The 18,579-nt window shown below is 45.4% G+C and overlaps 1 protein-coding gene across 1 annotated transcript in view; it reads left to right on the forward strand.

The window, feature by feature from the left end:
• GPA33 (glycoprotein A33) overlaps nucleotides 1–17,889 on the forward strand; it is a 47,382-nt gene extending 29,493 nt beyond the window's left edge. Inside the window, exons 5-7 of the mRNA XM_015422553.1 lie at nucleotides 7,886–7,999; nucleotides 13,204–13,327; nucleotides 16,587–17,889. Coding sequence (XP_015278039.1) covers nucleotides 7,886–7,999; nucleotides 13,204–13,327; nucleotides 16,587–16,761 — 413 coding nt within the window. The 3' untranslated portion in view covers nucleotides 16,762–17,889. The remainder of the gene's footprint in view (nucleotides 1–7,885; nucleotides 8,000–13,203; nucleotides 13,328–16,586) is intronic.
• Nucleotides 17,890–18,579: the final 690 nt, after the last annotated feature.

The following is an 18,579-nucleotide window of genomic DNA, read 5'->3' on the forward strand; positions in this document are numbered from 1 at the left end:
TTCTCTTTCTCCACTGCCCCCTTGGTTCATTTTCTCTAAACACTCTCTCTCTATGGCCAGGTTCACGAACTTTGATTTCAGATTAATAAATCGTGGGAGTAGTAAGACAGAAGTGGCACTCCAAATGCTCTTCAATCAGAAGATCTATTTCCATTGAGGGGAGGCCCATAATTCTACCCTGAGCTCTTTTAAAATTAACACTACCCAATAATAAAATTCAGCATAATCATCTGGTTCCTTTCTCATGACCATTAGAATCATCACTCCAGTTTATGCTTTCATCCACTTCAGAATCCTAAATTAACCAAGGTAATGAGAATGCAGATGACTACTTGCATAGGGTAACTGTCACATGTCATCACTTGGTGAGCTGGTTGCCTGCCAAGTAGCAAAATTTTGTTACTCTGTGGCTTCCCAGATTTCAGGCGCACATGTTCAGGATCTCCTCCCCGTGTGGCTCTTTTTACACTGATGTGACATTGGGATTCTGATGGGTACTGAAGACGTCTCTGGCATTTAAGTCTACATAAACCAACTAGGGTCTGTGGGAAGAAACAGCACACCTATCTGTACTGGAAATGACAGCCCTGGAGAAAGTGAAGACATTGGCCTCTGCTGCTGCGATCCCTTTCTCTAGCCATCAAGCCGCCGCAACAGTGAAGCGCTGTTCCTCCCCACTCAGACAAGCACATCTGAATACTGTGCTGATGTGACTGCGGAAGCGTTAAAAGCATGTGCCTGTTCCTTACAGGCTTGCCCCATCCATGATATAGTTTGTAATCCTACCACAATATCATTAAACTTAGAGGTTTTATTAGTTTCCTAGCTGACTCCCACAACAACGCCCTGAAAGTTTGGAGACACTTTTATTCTTGTTCAATTGCACATGTATAGAATTATTCTGTGGTCCTCTGCAGAGGTGAACTCCATGCCCTCAAAGAACATCAGTAGAACGCCATGGGAGGGAAATACAGGGAGGGCTACCTCTTCTCTGCTCCTTCCAATTAAGAACTCTGCACTGTGTCCTAAAATGTATTTTCAACACACATTCTCTTAATTGTCAAGATAAGTCCAGAGAACTCTTCAAAGGCAGCCACAAAGAAACATGTGCTTGCTGTACACAGGTTGACCTACAGGTGGAAGCACTGCACCAGAAATAGGCCTTGGTCATAGCTAACATAACCAATACCTCTCAGGATGGACAGTATTTCCCTTTATTCTCCATCTGAAATAAACAGTCCCTATCCCCCCCCCCCTCCCCGGCAATGCATAAGGAAGTTAGGGAAAAAATGCAATCTCTAAAAGGGTACAAGAAATTTTATATGCCAACTAATATTACATGAGAAAGCTGAGAGATTTCATACATTGCCTGCTCAGTTTATCCCAGTGGAGAATTCCCAATTTATGCTGTCCCTATCAGTTTGTGCACACACACATACATTTGCTAGGGTTGCCAACAGGCTTTGAGAAAACTGTCCTGTCCCTTTAACATTTTAGCTTATTTATAGACCACTTTTCTCACTGAGACTCAAAGTGGATTACAACGTAAAGAAATAGAAGTACAATGCAACAGGACTAAGAATGCAAAATTCAAAGACAATGCAGGCAACAATGAGAACAGCAAACTGCCTAAGGCTAAGGTATTATGTGAGCAGTTCAGAATGTGGGAAAAGGCAATGCTGATGATCAGGAGTCATTTCATAGAAAAAGAGGTATAGGAGCTCATTAGCATAACTTATTAGCATAACTTATTTGCATATGTCACACCCCCTGACCTCACCGGAAGTGTGTCAGAAGGCAACATCCAACACTCAGGCTCCACTGGACTATTTTGGATTGCTAGCTATTGGGGGGGGGATGTGCAGATCTGTCCTCACAGAGGAGGGAGAGCTTGTACCTGAAGGCGGGCCGGGGGGAGGGGCTCTGCAATTTACATGGCTGCTTCTTGCTCCTCGTGGCCCAACTGAGGGCTGCTGGGAGCAGGGGGCGGGTCTTGTTGCGTGTGCCCGCCCCTGGGCTCCTTACTGCTGGAGTTCCGCTCCTGTGCACTCCCGCAGGAAATGACCTCTGCTGATGATACCACAATAATAGTTATCAACAAATAATCGTTTAAGACCTATTCCTACATTAAAATGACCTTATGGGCTGTTCCAGAACAATACAGTTCTGATTCCATTATTAGAATGCCCTCCTGAACATTTCAGTTTTGCACATTTTGCAGAGAAATAAGTGTGTGCAGGCCATTCTACAAAGTGAAAGCCACCACAGAGAACACATGTGAATGGGCAGTTGCTGATCTTACCCATTTGAAGGAAGGAACTGTCAGAAGGCTGTGCTCAGAAGAGTAAAGTTGTCATGGTGGAGCACAGCAGGAGAGGCGGTCCCACAGGTATGTGGGTACCAGACCATGAAGTGCTTTTTCAGTGATAATCAGTACCTTGAATTGAACCTGCATTGGTACAAAATGCAGTGACTACAGGATGGGTATGACACCTACGTTCTGCCTAGCACCTTCTGGTAAGTGGGCTGCCACAATCTGAACCAGATGAGGTTTCTGAGTTGATTTAAGGGCAGACCTATGTAGGTTGCATTACATTCTAACCCTGAGGTGACCCCAGCCTAGATCCACATGGCCAGATCGGCTGACTCAAGGTAGGGGGCCGTCTTCCAGGCTAAATGAAGCTGATAGGATGCTCTTTTTTTGTAGCTGCATTAGTTTGCTTCTGCAGTTGTAATGCTGGGTCCAGAATGACCCCTAGGAAGTATCGGCTATACCCCATCGAAAGTGGGCAGCACAGCATCCTTCAAGGTTTCAGTCTTCCCAACCAGCATTAGCTTTGTCTGTTCAGGATTCGGCTTCAATTTGTTCACCCTTAGCCAATTAAGCATACCATTAAGGCACTGATTCAGGACCTCTACAGAATCATCAGGTGATTTGGATAAGGCGATAGAGCTGGGTGTCATCCCACACTGACAACAGTCAGTCTTCAACAGAAATCCTCCAAGACCTCCCCATAAGGAATGGTTTAAACCAAGGCAGACTTAATCCCTATTTCCTTTCAAACACCTCAACAAAATGGCATGGAACACAGTGTCAAATACTGCTGATAGATCCAGTAAGAGTAACAGAGGCTGCGGTCACACGGAGCATTAGCCACGCTACAAAGACGGAAGATAGGTGGATTTTCTGGGCGCGATCACACCGCAACATATGGGAAGCGTAGAGCTCCCGTGGCTAACCCGAGGCTTCCCGCTGAAGATGCACCGTAAAAAACTAGTACCTCTGAGGTACTAGTTTCCGGAAACCGCGGGGCAAGGGCTGGCGTCTGATCGCGTTTCCGGTGGTAGGTCATGGCATCCGGCGCCCACCCATGTCCCGTGGCGAAAAGGTTTTTTCCCCAACTCTCCACAGGATGCGCACAAGCACCCAACGGCGCATGCGCACACTTTGATTTTTTAAAAAACACAACCCCGTTTGCCACGGCAGCGGCACCTAGCCATTGCTGCTGTGATCGCACCACGCCGCTTCTTTGCCGCGCCACAGGATTGTCGTATGATCGGCCCCTCCCCCGAACCACGGGATGTTGGCGGGACGTATGATCTGGCGGCTGCACAGTAGTTCACTCCAGGGCAAACAGCCACGCCTCCCCCCCCACGATATCCGGCCCGTGTGACCGGGGCCAGAGAGGCACTGTCCGGATTCAAGTAGAGATAATCAGCTAAAGCCACTAGTGCTGTCTCTCTCCCATAGCCTGGTCTGAAGCCAGAATGAAGGGGGTCTCGGGAAGATTAGTTAGCCAGGAAGACCAGAAGTTGTCCTGCTACTGCTCTTTCAGTCCTTTAGCCAAAGAAGGGCAAGTTGGAGACGGTGCGATAGTTGGCCACATCATTTTCCTTGAGATATGATTTTTAAAGTAGGGGATGGATAACAGCCTGTTTTAAGGACAACAGGAATGTGCCATGAATTAGCAGTTGGTTTACGATGTACATCAGGGCCTGATAGATGTGGGTCTTACGTAATTTCAACAGTCAAAAAGGGCCAGGATCCAGATTACAAGTGGTGGCCTTCATAGATCCTAAGATTTTGTCAACACCCATTGTAGTCAGTGGATCAAAAGGATCCATAAACAGACCAGATGGTATAATGAGCATTTCCCCCCAAGTCACTATTGTATTACAACCAGCAACATGATCAGAGTATATTTGAGAGATTTTTTTCAGCAACACCCCCCCCCCCCAAACAAACAAAACACTTTGCAAAGATTTCACAACTAATCATAAGTTTATGAGGATTCAAGGGTTCAGATTTTGGGGTCAGCAGGTGCCAAAATACTTTGAAAAGTTGAGCTGGGTGTGATTTAACTGGTGCAATTGTAGCAGCATAGTAGAATTTCTTTGCAAGCATCACCACTAACTCATTGGTCTTCCAGTGGGCTTTATAGGACACTCATTTTGAGTTTTCCACCAACATCATTCTAGAGGTCTCCTGGCCCTCTTCAGATCACTCAGCTGCGTCATAAGCCATGGTGCAGGATTCTGCCTGCAGGGTGGGAGGGGACAACAAGAAGCAACCAGGTCAATTGCTTCGAAGAACGTCTCATTCTATGCTCCCACCACGGCATCAATAGCGCTGCTTGCTGGAATCTGAAAATCACCCAGGGCATGCTGGAAACTAGTTGGGTCCATTAGTCTCAGTGGACGGACTACATGACCGGTCCCTCATTCTTGCAGAGTGCTGATACCGCATATTCACCCTCGCTTTGAGGAGGTAGTGGTCAGACCATGATACAGGTCATACCTCTAGTCCCTGACCAAATCTTCATCTGAAGACTTCATCCAAAAAGTTAAATCTAGGGTATGACCCCTGTTATGTGTAGGGCCCCTCACAACCTGATAAGAGTCTGTATATGTAAAAAATAGACCACTGAAATTTTTATGGCATGGAGGTAAATATCCTATTAAGCTTTTCTTAAAAGGAAAGGATTTTTTTTTCCTCCAGGCTGTTGGCAACCATAAGTAAAGCTGGCATTCAGCAAGCATGGCCATATTTTTGAAGATGGTTAATGCATGCGAAAAGGAAACTTCATTCCTTCCCCTTCTGTCATATGCATGGCCTGCTCCATATTCACATATGTTCCTGTTACTGCAAATCCCTGTCCCCTGACCTGCAGGGCAGGGTTGCCAACAGTTAAAGCCCTCTCTTTAACAAAGGCGTAATTAGATGATATTTACCTGGTGATGTTATTGAAAAGCTTTGGCTGCCCATAAAGTCTCTATTGAAGGGACAGGACATGGGGGAGGGAAACAGTACCTGTGCAGCTTGTTGCAGAACAAAAAAACGGAGCCTAGTGGCACTTTAAAGACTAACAGATTTAATTAAGCATAAAATTGTATGCACTTTTAACCACACTGTAGCCATCTGGCTTTTAGTTCAATTTTTCCAAAAATTTCAGAGGAAAGCAGGTTTGAGAAAGACTGGCGAAAAGCCAGAGAACCCCCCCAGAGGTGTATGAATGCACCATGATGCCGGGGGGGGGGGATGGACCCACTTCTCAAAAGCATTGGACTTGGGGCAGATAACACTTGTGGGAATAGCCTTAGTGGCATCTCTGTTTCTATTGTGAAATCTTTTGTATTGTAACTGAATGAAAATCAGTTCAGTTTTACACCTGAAATAAGACTGTATTGGGTATTAATAAAAGGTATTAGATGGCTCTTAGGACCATACATTCTTGGTGCCATTCAGCTCTTTAGAGTTGCTAGGTCTGAGCTACTGGATCCTGACAACCAAGAGCATTTTCTGGCAAGTGCTCTGAGGTTATCTGGAAACTAGGTGCCCACAAGCTATAGTGACTTTATGAGCACCCATCCTTTATAGGAGGAGGAAGTTAATAATTTTGTTCCCTTCTCCTGAGGGGGCGACTCCCTCTCCAATTACTAAGAAGCGGAGAGCGCTCCATTTTCATATTAGCTCATTGCCTTTTCAAAGGACTCTCCCTTTGTCCTGAATTGTGGACCTCCTGGTGTATCCTTGCAGAATCTCAAGGGGCCTCAGACCTCACTTTAAGCTAACACATGTGTTGTTTGGCTCATTTTTTGTTGGGGTACTAGTTGTTGTTATGAGGGACACTTCACCAGTTTGGTGTAGTGGTTAAGTGCGTGGACTCTAATCTGGGAGAACCAGGGTTTGATTCCCCACTCCTCCATTTGCACCTGGCTGGATGGCCTTGGGCAAGCCGTAGTTCTGATAAGAGCTGTTCTTGAAAAAGAGCAGTTTCTGTCAAGAGCTCTCTCAGCCCCACCTACCTCACAGGGTGTCTGTTGTGGGGAGGGGAAGGGAAAGGAGTTTGTTAGCCGCACTGAGACACCTTTGGGTAGTGAAGGGCGGGGTATAAATCCAATCTCTTCTTCTTCTCTTCTTCATGTTGCATATTTTTTAGGTAGACAAATTCCCCATTTTCAGACTCTTCTGGTTTTCAAGATGTCGTAACTATCTGTGAAAGAACCTCACAGTTTTGAATACCACTTTGGGTCAGTGAGCATGAGTCTTTACATACACGCATACAAATGCATGACATCCATCCAGCCCTCTATGTGTCCAGTGTGTCTCAGTATTATGAGAATCAAGGCTCAGCATTATAAAATGATGTTTAAGCTGTAACTTCCAACCAACCGGGTAATCACAGTTTTGAGTGCTCATCTATGTTAAAAATACCAGGCAAACAGAAATTTGGCACAGCAGTCAAAAGGGCAGGCCAGAACCCTTTCTGCTATTTTTTTATTTGTAGGGAGGATTTTTGTTAATGTGAATAAGGACAGGAATCCATCATCCACAACCTGACATTCATTCTACTACCTCAGAATCTACAGCTTCATTTTCCTACATGTAAAGACCAGGCCCAAGTCTTAGAAGGGTTTATGCTTGGGAAAGTAGTAAGCTCTTATGCCTTTCATTGTAACTTCTCATAAACATCTATATTTGTATTGCTGCTCATTTAATTGGTCAAAGAATTGTGTTTTTAAAGCATCTTGCCCCCATTAGGCAGGGAAAACTGTGACAATGCTAACCTGTTAGCAGCTTTTTGAAATTAAGTGTTACATTTAAAGTCCTAAACATTCTTGGACCTAGTTATTTAAAGGACTGCTTGCTTCCATATAAGCCTGTCTGTCAATTAAGATCTTCTACTTCTCTGCTTTCTGAGAGCATGTTGGTGGCTTTTAGTCTTTTTTTTTGGTAGCTCTACAACTCTGGAGTTTTCCTGCAGCTATAACTGCACCAAACAAAAACACATCTTTTTACTCAGGCTTTTGTTGACTATTCTGTTGATTTCCCCCCAACATTTTTCGTTTTGACTTGGTTGTGATCAGGCAATTTTATACCCCACCTTTGCAGGTTTTAATGTTGATTTTAATGACTTCAACATTTAATTATTGTTGGTTTTATTATTAGTGGATGTCAATAAACTATGCAGTTGCTCTGCATAACTGAGATTAGTTATCAGTTATTGTTGTCTTAATAAATGTTTGAAAGCTATCTCAGTAGCTACTATGACGAGAGACAGAGTGTGTATGTATAAAAATGAGACAAGAAATCAGTTTATAAACCAAATAGCAGCACTGGAACTGTTCTCTTAAATCACAGGCTGTGATTAGGGCTATTTTTGCTCTCATAATTATGGATTACGTTTTGACTGACTGATGCCAACAAATGCAGCAACTGGATAACAGCACTGAGTCCCTGTACAAATTTTTCAGTTTGTAAAATGTAATTCCCATGTATGGCATGAAATCATCATCCATGCTTTGTGCTCTTGTGACAAACATGAGCAATGCACTTGCACCTGCTGTCTGTTGATGATCTTTTATGGTTTCTCTTTTACTACAGAGGGATTGTTGACTCTGAAGAACATTTCTGCAGACACCTCTGGCTTCTATATCTGCACTTCCACCAACTCTGTTGGAAAGAATTCCTGTAACATGACTGTTTCCATTTCACCTCGTAAGAGACTAAGCAGCTAAATGACAAGACAAAAAGCTTGAAGTCCCCTCATACCCATATTTATCACTCTGATAACGGTTTTGTCACTTTACTTAATTGCAAGGTTCTAGCTGATGATGGCCAAAATGGATGTACAGTGTGATCATGGCTTTCCATCAGCCTGTGAAAAGTCAGTTGCTTGCATAGAACCACAATTCAGAGCAAGGCTGCATGGGAAGGAAGGAGGGAATTTAACCATTCACTCTTTGTTCAGTTTTACAAATCAAAGTCAGGCTCTCCAGTTTTAAAAGGACACATCCAAATTTCAGTATATGAAACTGAGTGGGCACAGAAGGGTTATATGCCCTCTCCCTTTCCCACATGGCACTAGTGTGAATTGTAGTTGTGCATTAGTGCAATTAACGTTTTGCAGACTGATGGAGATAAGTAACCTCTGTTGCATCTGTTTTGGCCCACAGCCTGAGACTGACAGGTGGCTCTCAAGCAAGAATACTATTTTCATGGAATCACAGAGTTGGAAGGGACCTCAAGGGTTATCTAATCCAACCACCTGCACAACGCAGGAAATTCACAAATATCTAACCCCCCCCCCCAGTGACCCCCTGTTCCACGCCCAGAGGATGACAAAAAATCTCCAGGACCCCTGGCCAAACTGGCCTGGAGAAAAATTACTTCCTGACTCCAAAGTGGCAATCAGCATTTCTCTGGGCGTGTAAGAAAGGGCCATGAGAACTAAGCACTGATGCAACCCCTCCTTCCCTCCCTCTTTGGTGTAGTGATTAGGAGTGTGGACTCTAATCTGTGAGAACCAGGTTTGATTCCCCACTCCTCCACATACAGCTGCTGGTGTGACCTTGGGTCAGTCACAGTTCTCTCGGAGCTGTTCTCTCAAGAGCAGTCCTTGAAAGAGCTCTCTCAGCCCCACCTTCCTCACAGGGTGTCCGTTGTGGGGCAGGGAAAGGAAAGGAGATTGTAAGCCACTCTGAGACTCCTTCAGTAGTGAAGGGTGGGGTATAAATTCAAACTTCTGCTCTCATGATCTGCCTAAGTTCAGAGAATCAGCTTTGCCATCAGATGGCCATCTAGCCTCTTTTTTAAAACCTCCAAAGGAGGAGAGCCCACCACCTCCCAAGGAAGTCTGTTCCACTGAGGAACTGTTCTGTCAGGGAGTTCTTCCTAAAGTTGTACCTCTTCTGATTTAATTTCAACCTGTTGGTTCTGGTCCAACCTTCTGGGGCTACAAAAAACAATTCCACACCATCTATATATATAAAAGAAAGTCCCCTCACCATAAAATCAATGTCCAGGCCAAACCCCTGGACACAGAAACAGAAAATTTGGAGAAAGCACTCCTACCGTGATGTAGATGCTCACTACGAAGGGATTTAAAAAAATTCGACCCCAAAGGGGGTCAAAAGGGGTAAAACGTGCTCCTCCATTGCCTCCTTGCACCCCAGGGCTGGTGCTATCATTAGGCCAAGTTAGGCGGCTGCCTAGGGCGCAGACCTCAGAGGAGCACAGAACTGACAATCATCAGCATTAGGGTGGCTGCTGTGAAGCTGATAAAGAGATGCTGCAAGGTAGGGTTCCTTGGCTCCTCGGCAAGTGGCCAGCTCTCGGGAGCACCAGCAGCAGACTGGGCGTCTGTGACTGTGAGGGAGAACACCGGGGAAAGAGGAGGAAGGGATTGGATCCCTCGGCTGTGACCTCTGCCCCATGAGGAGCCCCGGTGCCATGCACAGGGAGGGACAGCTGGCAGGGACCCTCCCCTGCCCTTCTTGGCAGGCTCATTGCCAATGGCAGGGAATGGACTGCAACTGTGACAGACACACAGCCCTCCCTCCTGCCTCCCAGTTTCTTCTGGGGCACGCTGTTTTGCTGGCGGAGAAAACGAGCCCGGATCCAGGTGGGAAGTGAAGGGTGGGGGGAGCGTGAGGGCCCTTCTTCCCCCTCCTGGACGATGTACGGTTCTTTCCCTTTGCAGTAGTCCACCTTTCTTGTGGGGACTCAGATATCCGAGAACCACCCAGCCAGTAAACTGATTGCAAAAGCGAACCCCCTTTGACTGAGAATTTCTGAGTTCAGAGTGGCACCTTTAAGACCAGCCAAGTTTAACTCTGGATACAAACGTTCATGTGCAGATATATTAAAACAGACTTCTTTGAGCCTTAGGTATATGTATCTGAAGAACATTTCAGTGTAGCTGCTGAAGTGTGCATGCACACAAATGCTTATACCCAAAATAAAACGCGGTTGGTCTTAAAAGGCACCTGGAGGAGACTCTGACTTTGTTCTGCTGCTTCAGGCCACACGGCCACCCACCCCAAGTAAAACCTTTCAACAGGGCAGGTCTTGAAATCCAAAGCTGTTCCAGCTGCCGTGGGTCAGCCAGTGGATCCTGAAGCAGGGCAGGGTGGCCTTGCAGATGAACTGTAAAGACTCCTTCCGCCCACCGTGAGAAACGGAAGAAGCCTTTTCTGGGTGGGCAATAAATAGGGCAGCTTGGCACAAAACAATTCACAACGTGGGTGGGACAACACCTTAGTCGGGTGGGTGGTCTCTCCCGCTGGGCCGCGGCTGCTGAAACCAGGATGGAGTGTTGCATCACTTGATGTGTCCTGCAGATGCATATGCTTTGCTGACACTGCTCACTGATGCACAGACGTGTCACTTCTGCTTGGCATCAGCTCTGTGGTGAGGCTTCTAGCTGGCTATTTCTGCCACCAGGGGGCCCTCCGTCAGCGGCACTGACTTTCTTATCCCTTGCAATATGCGGACAAGAAGTCATGGGAAGATTTGGCCTGAGAGGAAGGTTGCTTCCTCCACCACTCCACTCCGCTCCCTTGAGGGGAGGGGCCATGGCTTTCTTTGGCCTGTGGAGCAGGTCCTGGGTTCAGTCCCTGGCCACCAGCTAGCAGGCGATGGAAAACACTTGCGGAGCCGCTGCCAGTCTGCCCAGACGATGCTGACTTGGCCTGACTCAGTCGAAGGTGGCAGCTTCCTGTCGGGGCCCTGCAAGAGCGGCCTCCGCAGCCAGGCAGTTTCACGCATGGTGGGAGTAGTGGCGGGGGGGATGGGGGAGGCACCACAGAGAGAGCGCAGGAAGAGCACGGGCGAGAGAAAAGCTGCGCCTGGGTGAGCGGGGGAGGGAGGCCTCATGTGGGCCCGCCCATCCCCAGTGAAGAGAAGCCGCCCTTGTGGTAGCCTGAGAGGCCAAGTAGAGCCCCTGATGCTGGTTGTGCCTGTCATCCAGCTGGGGCCTCCCAAACCGACCAGCCCTCGCCCTCGTTGGAGTTTTTTTAAAAAATTAGCAATTTCAAGTTTTGCGCTTTTCATTTTTCCTACAATTCATCTGTTTATGAAAATTGGTTCGGAGTGTGTGTGTGGGGGTGCGCAACTAGTTAGCCTTTCCTAGGGCGCAAAAAAGCCTGGCACCGGCCCTGGCACCCCCCCCTTCTGATTGGTCAGCTGCAGAGCTCAGTGTTCTGAGGTAAAAAAAAAAAACAGCTACAGGAGACTGCAGAGAGCTAATGACAATTGAGGAAATCAGGAATGGCCAACCGCCTGTGAGGTGCAGTAATGCTCCTGGCCCAACCTCCCCATGGCTTCAAACATGTCCCCCCACCTCCTACACCTGACAGGCGGTTGTCTGTCAGGTGAAGCAGTGGTTACAGGGTGCTTAGCCATCAGGGAGCTGGCCCAGCCTCCACAATGGCTTGCAATACTCCTCCCTCTCCCCTCCTACACTGGACAGGCAGCTGCCTGTCAGGTGTAAGAGAGGGGTGGGATGCTTACAGCTGTCAGGGAAGCTTGCTCAGCAGGATTGCCTTAGCGCTGCTGCTGGCCCAGCCTCCATGACGCCTTTAAACACAATCCTCCCCCCCCCCTTACACCAGACAGGTGGGTGTTTGTCAGGTGTAGGAGCAGGGCCAGAGTATTTTAATGCATCAGGGAGGCCGCCCCAGTAGGATCACCTTAGCAATGCTGCTGGCCCAGCTTAGCCACACTCCCACCCACAATGGAAATATACCCCAAATTTGTAGAAAAGTGGTTTCCTGTATTTGGTTATTTAACTTCTCACAATGTGGGTTCTAGAAAATTGGTTCATATGAACTTGCTCGATTCTGATTGCTTGGATGTTGTTTTGAATACGTAGTTATTCCCCACTTCTTAAATGTAACATGAATGAGAAGCATTTTTGTAAAAAAAAAAAAAGAGTATGCCCTGCAAACCCCCCCCCCCCGCAGAGGCCAAGCCCCTGCACCAAGGAATCCAAAATAACAGGAGTGCATTCCTACCATGACGTCAACCCCCAGTACAAAGAGATTACTGAGAAACACGACCCCTAAGGGGGTAAAAAAGGGGCAAAATGTGTTCCCCCAATTGTTTTCCATGTGCCTGGCAGGCTGCTGCCTCTTTGCCCCCCCCCCCCCATTGGTCAACCGTGTAGCTCAGAGTTCTGAGGTAAAACCTACCTGCTTGAACCCACCTCCCTGATTGCTCAGCTGTGGATGTAAATGTTCTGAGGTAAAAACACAGTTAGAAGAGACTGCAGACAGTTGAGGACAGTTACACAAAGCGATTCAAGACTCCTGAATGGATATTTCTCATAACAGCCAGCATGGCAATTGAGTTTATGAACGTTTATGGGGAGATAGTAAAGGACCTTTCTAGGAGCCTGCTCCAGAGTAAGCTCACCAAGCAGACTGGTGATCCTAGCACCTAAGGGCAGAGCCACCACTGTGGTCTACAGAGAGGTCCTTTGGTAGAGAGAAAAAAAGTACGTATCTCTCACTTCATCCTTTACATTACAGTCTTCTCCATTAGAATTCCTACCACAAATGTTACCTTTCAAACTTCACATCATCAGTACTATAACTGGATTTACGGAACTTAAATACTGTAGCGAAGCATGGGTATCAGGCTAGTCCTCTATATGACAGCCCTTCTATATGACAACCTACCCAAAGTGCATGGCTCTCTGAAGAAACCATGTTGTCCAATCACCTAGGTGTTTCCCTATTCTGACTGACTGTTGGTTTAAAGCCAGTTCTATCATGCTATGAGTTGCCACCACCACCACCCAAATACAGAGGACTAGAAGTGAAAGAGGTCGCTTGCTCTTCTAGCATCTTTCCAAAGGGGGAGTTGGTTTGTGTTTACGATCTGTAAAGTAAGTGCTAATCTTTTTTCTCTCTCTGCAGCATCCATGAACATTGGCCTTTATGCTGGAATCATTGGCGGTATTGTTGCTGCAATAATTGTCATTGGCATTATAGCTTACTGTTGCTGCTGTAGGGAGCGGAAGGATAAGGACTATGAGATGACGTGAGTGTCTTTCACTTGGAAATGTGGGTGGGGAAAAAACAGCAAAGAAAGAGTGCTTATTCGAGATGAGTAATATGTTCAAGGCACACATTTCACTTCCTATTGCTGGAAATAAAAGACTAGTTGCAGTCCTCCTCTTGGCTTGGCTACTTAAAAATCATTGAAGTAATTAGGGCTTTAATGTTGGCAGAGTAATTAACACAGCAATGGTGCACAGCCTGATTAAAGAGTAGATAAAGGTTTCTTTAGGAATTAATATACCTGATAGCAGGCCTCATTTCGGCCCAGAGCTCACCGGACCAACGCTCCGGGAGAGAGGAAGCCAGGGGGTGGGGACATGTAGCAAGCCCCACCCCCTGCTCCCAGCAGCCCTCCCCTCAGTCGGCTGGGAGGAGAAAGAAGAAGGTAAGTTGTGGATTCCCCCCCCACCTTTCCAGGCCCTGGAAAGCCCTTCCCAACCCCCAACCCCTTCTTGCCAGGCCTGCGCTAAAGTGCGGAGCCCGGCAAAGCCCTTCCAATCTGCATGTCCCCCCCGCATAGGTAGCAATGCAGAGTCCAGTGGCACCTTTAAGACCAAGGCTTATTTAGGCAGAAGATCTCTGTGAGGGCAGATCTGCATGCCCCCCCCCCATAGGTAGCAATGCAAAGAGCCCAGTGGCACCTTTAAGACCAAGGCTTATTCAGGTAGAAGCTCTCTGTGAGGGCAGATCTGCGTGTGTGTGTCCCCCCCCATAGGTAGCAATGCACAGAGTCCAGTGGCACCTTTAAGACCAAGGCTTATTCAGGTAGAAGCTCTCTCACCTTCTGACAATGTCAGGGGGTGTGGCATATGCAAATAAGTTATGCTAATGAGCTCCTGCACCTCTTTTTCTACAAAATGACCCCTGTCTGATAGGTAAGAGGAGAGACAGAGATAGATTTCTAACTACATCTCCAGCTGAAAGAGAGAGTAAGATTGAGTGCGGCACTTCCAAGAAGGGTGAAATTGTCCTGAGAGTAGCAATCTGGAGACAGACACAGAATTACTCTTAAAAAGAGAGAAAGTACTGACCTCACTATCCTAAATGTCTTCTTGCTGCCCCCTGCAGGGTCTTCTTCTCTTCTTGTTTGTACACCAGACATTGACTTTTCCAATATTTAACAACCTATTTGCACAGCAAGGAAGGCATCTTTCTCCTCAGTTGGAATGTGCCCAGTATTTACCTTACTATCCCAATACTTGGGTGGTGAGGCCAAATGTGCTCACATATTATATGTACCAATCCCCTTTCCTTCATTGTTCCATCAACCATAATGTAGGAAGTACTTACAACATATCCTTAAGCATGTAGATTTAAGATGAGGTAATGTTATGGTGGACCTGCGGTGGCTCAAGTGGTTAAGACGCTGAACTGCAGGCTGTGGAAGGTCAGTAGTTCAGCAGTTCGAGACCCAAGTTGCCGCATGATGGAGTGAGCTCCCATCTCTAGTTCCAGCTTCTGCCAACCTAGCAGTTCGAAAGCAAGAAATTGCAAGTAGATAAATAGGTACCACTTCAGTGGGAAGGTAACAGCGTTCCATGCGCCTTGGTGTTTAGTCATGCCGGCCACATGACAACGGAAATTTCTTCGGACAGCGCTGGCTTTGAAACGGAGATGAGCACCACAACCCTAGAGTCGGATTCGACTGGCTTTCGAGCAAGGGAACCTTTACCTTTACCTAATGTTATGGTAGCTCTGTGTAGCAGTTCATGCTGTATACTACGGTAGTAAGTCCACATGGCATTCTTTCAAGGATAGCATACTCCACTCAAAAGTTACTAGTGTGAGATAAAGCTACAGTCTTCAGAAACAGATTACAAGAAAGAGTTAATGATGAAAGAGCTAGAGTTCTTGCTGTAGATAGGTGAATACCGTAGATAGGCTTTGCATGCAAGAGCTCCCAAGTTAAATCTCTGATATCTTTCATTACAAAGATTGGGTTGATTCTAGGGTATGTGAAAGACCTCTGGAGATGCTGCTGGACAGAGTAGACAGCACTTAGGTAGACAAGCCAATGGTCTGACTAAGGCTGTGCCATATGTTCAGTCTTTCCAGCTCTTGCCTTAGTATAGTATGGGGTTCTGGAGAATAAACTAAAAACTTACGGTTTTTAGTATTTCCTTTACCCAGTGTTTCAGAGTCATCTCTCTCTGTGTACCATACTGGCGTATGAACTGTTTCCCTAGTCCATTGACTAAAAGCCAGTTCATATGTTGCTGCATTGGCACAAACCTGAAGAAAATTTAGTATCTACTTTTGCACATATGCAATGATTACTCAGTCTTCAGATGTGGAAGTAGTAACATGCAACTGTTATCTTTAGACAGATCAATGAAATGTGAAAGTAATTTTGGGACTTCATTGATCTGTTTATGTGATAGTTTTCATAAATGCAGGAATAATTCTCACATTAGAGATAGATTTTCAAAGAAACCACACCAACTAATTCTTTGCTTTGCCCCTTTGCAAGTCATGGCTGTGATATGTTTATGCAGTATTTTATGCCAAAGGTATACCTGTTAAATGACAGATATCAAAATGGTAAGAATTGAAATTTACAGAATGTTTAGATGAGAGCAAAACCAATCCTGCACTTGGATCCAGATGAAAATTCCTGCAGGCAGTCAGGACGGCCACCCATGGAGCACAACTTGCTCATCTCCCCCTCTTGCTGCTCTTGGGAAACGGAAACAGCACTCTGAGGGGCCTTTTGGGCTACAGGGAAATCCTTTCCACCTGCAGAAATGTTCAGCTGGATCCAAACTATAATCAAGAATAAAGAAAAAACTGCAATAAATAATACACGTGTAGTTCTACAAACAATGAAACCTATACAATGAAGGCCATGTTGGTTAACAATTCATTCAAGCTTTACTTAACAGTATCTCTTGTCTTTTATAAACAGTTGTTCAAGAATGGATGTAAATAAGAAATGCACAAGAGTGTAAATAGCCCCCCCCCCCTTTACTGGGAATACTGCATATTAAAGATGCCCTCAGACAATTGTTTATATGAAGGACCAGTAAACTGGCTCTAGAATCAAAAACACCATTGAAATACCCATCCCCCAATTCCCCCACACACACCAAACTGTCACATTTCAGCACAGGATTTAGTTCAGACTGCAAAAACTCTGAAATAATGACTGAGTTTCAATTCTATTGTGCTGAGTCACTGCCCATAAGTGTTTAATAAAAAGCCATAACTAACTGAAATTGACTTCTGTACCAAATATTTAGAGATACAGAAAATGGATACAAACCGCCACCAAATGAACCTGTACAAATCCGGGGACCGGCTGATGAAGAGATACAGGAGGAAGATGAGCAGGAGGAAGATGAGCAGGAGGAAGAAGACAGGTGGAAAAGCAAGGCACTAATGCCACCCACTCCCAGGCCAGAAGCCGTGGCTTAGATACTGGCACTTCTGGGTGGGGGGAGAGAGAAGAGCAAAGGAAAGAATCTTCATGAGGTCCTGGAATGCACTAAATGAATAAGAAAAAAGAGCTGCTTTAAAAGCCATGGCAGCTTCAAGGCATCCTTTCCCTGTCCAGTCACTTAAGCGGGAAAGGAGAGGGAAATTCTACTGCAAATGTTACACTGTCACACACTCTCCATGCAAATCTTCATACTCCCCATTCGTGAATTGTTGAGAAAAGGCAAATGATGGGGTATATCCAGCCAGCATGTTCAGCAAAGACTGAAGCCTTCCTCTAGTCTGATGTATCTCATTCAACAAGCAACTCTTCTGTTGGAGGAAGAACCTCTTAAGTTAGAGAGGGTTTCAAATTTGGCAGTATGGAATGGCTGGAAACAGCCCAATGTAATTCATGCAAGTTAAGCGATTATCACTTTCACGGTTGGAAAAAGGAATAAAGTTTCACTATCTGTATGTTTGAAAGAATAAGAGGCAGGACCTTTCAGATAATCAGTTTAGAACTCACCAATAGTATAATTGTTGCTAATTTGTTGGGTAGGATTCAAATGTCTTCACTTGTGGAAATGCTTGTGTCATAGGAACACCTCATTTTCCTAGCACTGAAAACAGAATGTTGTGCTACTGATTGTTAATATGTTCTCTCCCCCAGCACAGCATCTAATGCTACTGCTGTGCAGAATGTGATTATGACAGCCATAAGCACTTATTGGACAATACATGCAGCATTCCTAACTTTGCTCCCATCATTTTTTTTAACTAATTTTGAAATGACTTGTCATTGTCCCAATATGCTACCTCGGCATTTGAGCACTTGTTTAAAAAAGAAAAAGCTATAAAAGCAGGAAAGAATACCCCTCCCCACCCCACTATATCAGGAATCTTTAATTTTTTTTTTAATTTGATGGCTGGTTGCATTATAGTACTGAGACAGTGCCAGTAATAGCACAATTTTGTTGCTTACAATCAATTTTTTTTTTTTTTTAGAAATCAGCCGGAAAGAGCCTTAATTGCAGCTGGCTGGAAAGCCTTTGAATGAATGGGCTATTAATGATTCTCTTTGTTTGGAATTGCCAATGTTTATTTTTGAAGTTGCAATATTACTTTTTAAATATAAAAAGATTCTTCTAAGATGTTTGGAGCATTATTGGCTATAACTAAGCTCAAACTGGAGCCACCACGGATTGGATTAAAGAAGACTGCCTATTTCCACCACCCTCCAGTAACTAATTTCAATGCATATGTAACAGGAACTATGCCAGGAAAGGAAGAATTTACTTAACACGGAATCTAGTAATTTTTAAAATCCTGAGACTCACATAATTTTCCTTTAATATAATAGCTCTTGGAGAAAAACAGTAGCAACATTGCCACGCTAAAACCCCCCAGAAGAGATTACCACTGATGTGCCAATAAGCTTCATATTCCCAAAGCCAACTCCTGTTAATGCGGAACAGATGGAACAGAGAATGTTTCCCAGTGATGCCAATACCTCAGTAACAGTGCAGACTGTGAAGGTAGAAAGCACAGTTAAAATTACAGGGATTGGCTGCTTCTCTTGATCAACATCTAACTTTAATTTTTCACTGGCATAGGCATGTTCAGGACTGTACGTGGAGATTTCAGCATCTGGCAAAGCCACTGAGACTTAAAACTCTGCTCTCCCCCTCAAGTCCTTCTTCACTACTTCTGTGCCAGCCCTAAAATGCTGGTAGTTTCTTTCATTTACAGACTTCACCGTTGAGTGTTGCAGTATTCATTTGTTTCCATAGCATACACTTTTAAGGAGATGCCATC

The sequence above is a fragment of the Gekko japonicus genome, unplaced genomic scaffold (assembly GCF_001447785.1).
Source record: "Gekko japonicus isolate JY-2015 unplaced genomic scaffold, Gekko_japonicus_V1.1 scaffold1424, whole genome shotgun sequence".
Taxonomy (NCBI): domain Eukaryota; kingdom Metazoa; phylum Chordata; class Lepidosauria; order Squamata; family Gekkonidae; genus Gekko; species Gekko japonicus.